General features: G+C 54.5%; 1 protein-coding gene across 1 annotated transcript in view; it reads right to left on the reverse strand.

The window, feature by feature from the left end:
• LOC122254714 (uncharacterized) overlaps positions 1-3,149 on the reverse strand; it is a 5,938-nt gene extending 2,789 nt beyond the window's left edge. The window contains exon 1 of the mRNA XM_086538699.1: positions 1-3,149. This exon is cut by the window's left edge and continues 2,789 nt beyond it. Coding sequence (XP_086394825.1) covers positions 1-2,033 — 2,033 coding nt within the window. The 5' untranslated portion in view covers positions 2,034-3,149.
• Positions 3,150-5,000: the final 1,851 nt, after the last annotated feature.

A 5,000-nucleotide genomic window follows, 5' to 3' on the forward strand; every position in this document is an offset into this window, starting at 1 on the left:
TCCCAGCTCCTGCTGGCGCGGAGGGGGATCTGGGGCGAGGAGTACAGCTTGCTGCTGCCGCTGCTTCCGGAGAGCAGTGTAGAGGTCTTGCTCGTGCAGGTGAGGCCGCGGTCCGGGGACTGCTTGGGCTCCTCCTGCTCCTCGTACTGAAGGCAGGTCTCCGGCGTGGCGTAGACTCGCCCCCTCGGCAGAGTAGACGAGAAGACGTTCGTGTTAACGAAGGGCTCCATGACGTTCCTGGGCGCCAGGGGCAGGATGTGAGCTCGGGGGAGGTCCTGCTCGGCGTCGGGGCGCAGCTGGAGGAAGGAGTCGTCGAGGCGGGGCGTGGTCTGGGCGGCGGAGAGAGGGCGCTGGCGCCCGTGGCTCCAGACCAGCTGGAAGTCGGAGGTGACGTAGTCGAGGCTCGTGTGGTCGCGCTTGTCCTTCTGCGCGTTGCTGAGCGAGAGCGCGGCGATGGTCTGGGCGTGCTCGTTCTTGGGTCTGGAAGGCTGCAGCGTGTACACGCCCATCGGGTGGATCATCTTGATCTCCGCCGGGTGCACCATCTCCACCGTCCTCTTCTGACAGCACGTGCTGAAGACGCAGCAGTGGGCGGGCGGGCGCGAGAGCGTGAGGGCGGCCGCCGTGACCAGCGTGCTGCCTACGATCAGCTCCAGCCCACGGGAGACGATGAACCGACACCACCACGCCCACATGTGCAGCGCGGACGAGGCGGAGGACGCGGGCACGAGCAGCATGTACAGGTGCAGCCCCGCCAGCAGAAGCTGCGTGAGGGTGGCCGTCAGCACTAGGCGGGCGGGATGTGTGGTGCTGGGGTGGCACTCCTGCCCTCCCGCCGCCCGCACGTCCGTCATCTGAGAGGAGTAGTCTCTGCTCTCCCTCCAGACCGCCCACAGCCCTCCCACGCCCACGGTCCCGCCCCAGGCCGCGGTCACGGCTCGCGTCGTCATCCTGATGGGTAACTTGTCCTGCTCGAGCAGAACGGCCGTGAGGTGGGCGGCGGGGAGGGCGATGAGGTGGGCGGCAGTGAGCACGGCGAGCAGGACGGCCAGGTGAGGGCGCGTGGGGCAGCGCCACGCCCGCAGCACGGCCACCACCACCACCGCCAGCGCCGCCGTCAAGCATGGCCAACCCGTCTCCTCCACGGCCACCAGCAGCGCGGCGGGAAGGAGGTGCTTGATGTCATGGACGTCATGCAGGATGTGCAGGCTGCGGAGGAAGGCGGCGAAGAAGACCAGGATGTGGAGGCTCAGGTAGTGCGGGCGGGGCAGCAGGTGCGTCGCCACGGCCGCCCGCGCCATCAGGCACAGCGCCACGAGCGCCAGCAGAGAGAACAGCGCCGCAGACACGTACACGTGCGGCCACCACGCGCCCCCGGAGGTCCACTCGGGGCCGGGGTCGTCTCGCTCCGCCCCCTCCGCCCCCTCCGCCCCCGTCGCGACTCGCTCGCCTTCCGCGCCCGCCTCGGCGTCGGAAACGACCGTCCCGGGGGCGCCGGCGGGGGCGGCCGGGCTCGTGACCCCTGCCGGCAGGCGAGTCCCCGGGCTGTCGGGCAGCGCCGTCATGCTCTCGCCGAGGGATTTGGTGGCGGCCCCCGGCGACCCCCCGCCGAGCGGCCCCGTCGGGAGACTCTGCTGCGTGCCAGCCGGCGTCTCCCTCCGACCCGCGGCGTCGCCCTCCTGGGGCACCTCCGTGGGCGGAAGCTCCGCCGTTCCGCTGTTCCTTGGCTGCGTGGTGGGCGCTGCGGCGTGGGCGCCGGTGCTGGCAGAAGGGCTGGGCGTGATGGCCTCGGCGACGAGCGTGGTACCGTTGGGACCGTGGGCGGAGGCGCCGTAGGCCACGCCCCTGAAGATGGCCGCGATCTCGCTCTCCATGGTGGAGGAGCCCCTGCGCGGCGGAGGGTCCGCCTCGCCGCCCGACTTGGTCATGAGGCGCAGCTGGCGGCCGGGCGCGCCCCCGCCTGTGCTCCTGACGGCAGCGCCCGCGCACCACTCGGCCAGCGCCAGCAGCGCCAGCACCTTCAGGCCGCCCATGCCTCTCACGCCGCCGGAGTCTCGCTGCCCACGACCGACATGAATCCTGCGGGGATGGAGAGAGAAACGGGGATTAATATTCGCTTGATGAAGGATGCCTCTCGCTCTGACCTCTTAGGCGGACCGCCGGCGGGACGGATGCTAAATGGCCAATTGAAAGGTCTTTTCCCAAAGGGAGAAGAGGAAAATGCAAAGCTTTCAGCGTAGGACAGCTCTTCACTCTATCATGTGAATTTCGACAGAGCAAGGGTTTGTTCTCTCTCCGTGTACAGAATGGACCCACACTCTCTCTCACACGCACACACGCACACGCATACACACGCCCAACTTCTTGGTTAGCCTACCCGCCCGCCCCCTCTCACTCCCCTCCCTCTCCCCTCCCTCCTCCTGTCTACCAGTTTCCCCTTTAGTGAATAGTAATTCCATGAGCAGCACTTACTAGCAGGCACTTCCTAAAAGCGAATTCGTGTGTGACCCGGTTTTGTCTATAATAAGTGAGCAATAACCAAGTTTTCATGCAACTAACCTAATATCATACCACGTTGCAGGTTGCAGTATCAGTGCATGGTTTAGTCGCCCCATAACACAGCTGACATTTGCCCTTGTAAAACATTCCACGGCGCGCGGAGAGCATGACTAATTCTCAATTAAATCATGTGTGCTTCATGGCAGCTGATTTAACTGCACTTCATGCTATTTTGTGCGTCTGAATAACGATGAAAATGTGATGAAATACGTCAGAGCTATTTTCTGCTCGGTAGCTATTCTTCAGTCATTTTACTGTGCGTTAAGTAAAAAGGAAATGTGTGTGTGTGTGTGTGTGTGTGTGTGTGTGTGTGTGTGAGTGAATGTATTGTATACATACTTTATCTATCTGTTTCTTAATTTAAATTTCATCCACTTCCTCTCTCTCTCGACCTCTCAATCAATCACCCCCCCCCCCTCTCTCTCTCTCTCTCTCTCTCTCTCTCTCTCTCTCTCTCTCTCTCTCTCTCTCTCTCTCTCTCTCTCTCTCTCTCTCTCTCTCTCTCTCTCTCTCTCTCTCTCTCTCTCTCTCTCTCTCTCTCTCTCTCACTCACTCACTCCTTCCCAACCATCTTCCTCGTCTCTCCTCGTTCACCCTATTCTCGTGCGACGAAAGGTGATTACAACTGAATGAAATTCCTTCGGCGCGATCAAGCAGGACGAGAAGATGAGTTGGGGGGGAGCGAAGGAGGGAGGGAGGGAGGGAGGGAGGGAAGGTGGGAGGGACAGGAGGTAGGGAGAGGAGGGAAGGAGCGAAGGAGGGAGGGAGGGGAGGAAACGAGCGAAGGAGGGAGGGAGGGGAGGGAAAGTGGGAGGGACAGGCGGGGAGATGGGAGGTAAGGAGGGTGGGGAGGGAAGGAGCGAAGGAGGGAGGGAGGGAGAGGAGGGAAGGTGGGAGGGACAGGAGGGGAGATGGGAAGTAAGGATGAGTTGGGGAGGGAAGGAGCGAAGGAGGGACAGAGAGGGAGGGAGGGAGAGGAGGGAAGGTGGGAGGGATAGGAGGGGAGATGGGAGGTAAGGAGAGTGGGGAGGGAGGGAGCGGGGTGATTCTAACTAAATGGAGCTTGGGCATGTGATCCCAAGGAGCTCTGGGTACAAATCCATCTTATTAGCACTTAATACCACGTTTCTTGATAGCTCCGGAGACCTACTTTGGGTCTTGAGATTGTTCCTATCTTCGTAAATAATGTTTTCCGATCAGGTTTCTCCTAGTCCTTCGCGCGCTCGCAGCAGAATCACTTAAGATTTCGTCATCTCTCGCATGCACGCACTCCACGCATACATAGAATACGTACACATACATGTGTTCACATACACAGAGGCAGATACACACACCGTCCAATATAGAATGAATTTGTTCTGAGGTAAGCACAACTGCAAATTCAAATCTACGGTGTTACACGCCATTTTTCATTAATATATGGGTAGACAGCGAGGGAGCGAGAGAGAGAGAGAAAGATAGAGAGAGAGGGGGGGGAGAGAGAGAAAGAGAGGGAGAGAGAGAGAGAGAGAGAGAGAGAGAGAGAGAGAGAGAGAGAGAGAGAGAGAGAGAGAGAGAGAGAGAGAGAGAGAGAGAGAGAGAAAGAGAGAGAAAGAGAGAGAAAGAAAGAGATAGAGAGAGAGGGAGAGAGACAGGGGGAATGAAAGAAAAAATGTGACGCAAAAATAAACATACAGAGATGAAAACTGAAATACTGTAAAAGAACTCTAATGATGCCTAAGCAGTGTTTAATTGCTCTCTTTGACATTTGGGAAAAGAAAAATAATATTCCTTCAATCCTCCACAGTTAGTTAAAATTGCCGAGCTGAAGATATTTCCGAAAATTCTGTAAAGAAGTCGACATGAAAAGTTACGAGAGAGTAATTTTGTTAATGGCTAGAAATTAAGACTCGAAAATAACATCGCTTCTAAATTGTATATATTTGTAATTCCATAAACCGTGAGGGCTTTTCTAAAAAATATTTTTGATTCAGGGAGAGAAAAATTATGATTATAATTGTTATTATTACAATCGTCATCATAATCATCATCATTATCATCATTGTCATTATCATTTCCATTATTATAATTACTGTTATTGGTATCATCATTATTATAACTACTGTTATGGTATCATCAGTCTTATGATATTTCATCATTATTATATCAATCATTTTCATCATTATTGTCATCACAATTATTATTATTATTATTGTTATTATTATTATTACTATTATTATTATTATTGTCATTATTACTATTATCATTATCATTATCATTATTATTATTATCATTATCATGATGATGATGATTATTATTATTATTATTATTATTATTATTATTATCATTATCATTGTTATTATTATTATTATTATTATTATCATTATTATTATTATTATTATTATTGTTATTATTATTATTATCATTGTTGTTGTTGTTGTTGTTGTTGTTATTATCATTAT

This window comes from Penaeus japonicus, unplaced genomic scaffold, assembly GCF_977035675.1.
Source record: "Penaeus japonicus unplaced genomic scaffold, GWHDUDI00000001_assembly GWHDUDI00000007, whole genome shotgun sequence".
Taxonomy (NCBI): Eukaryota; Metazoa; Arthropoda; class Malacostraca; order Decapoda; family Penaeidae; genus Penaeus; species Penaeus japonicus.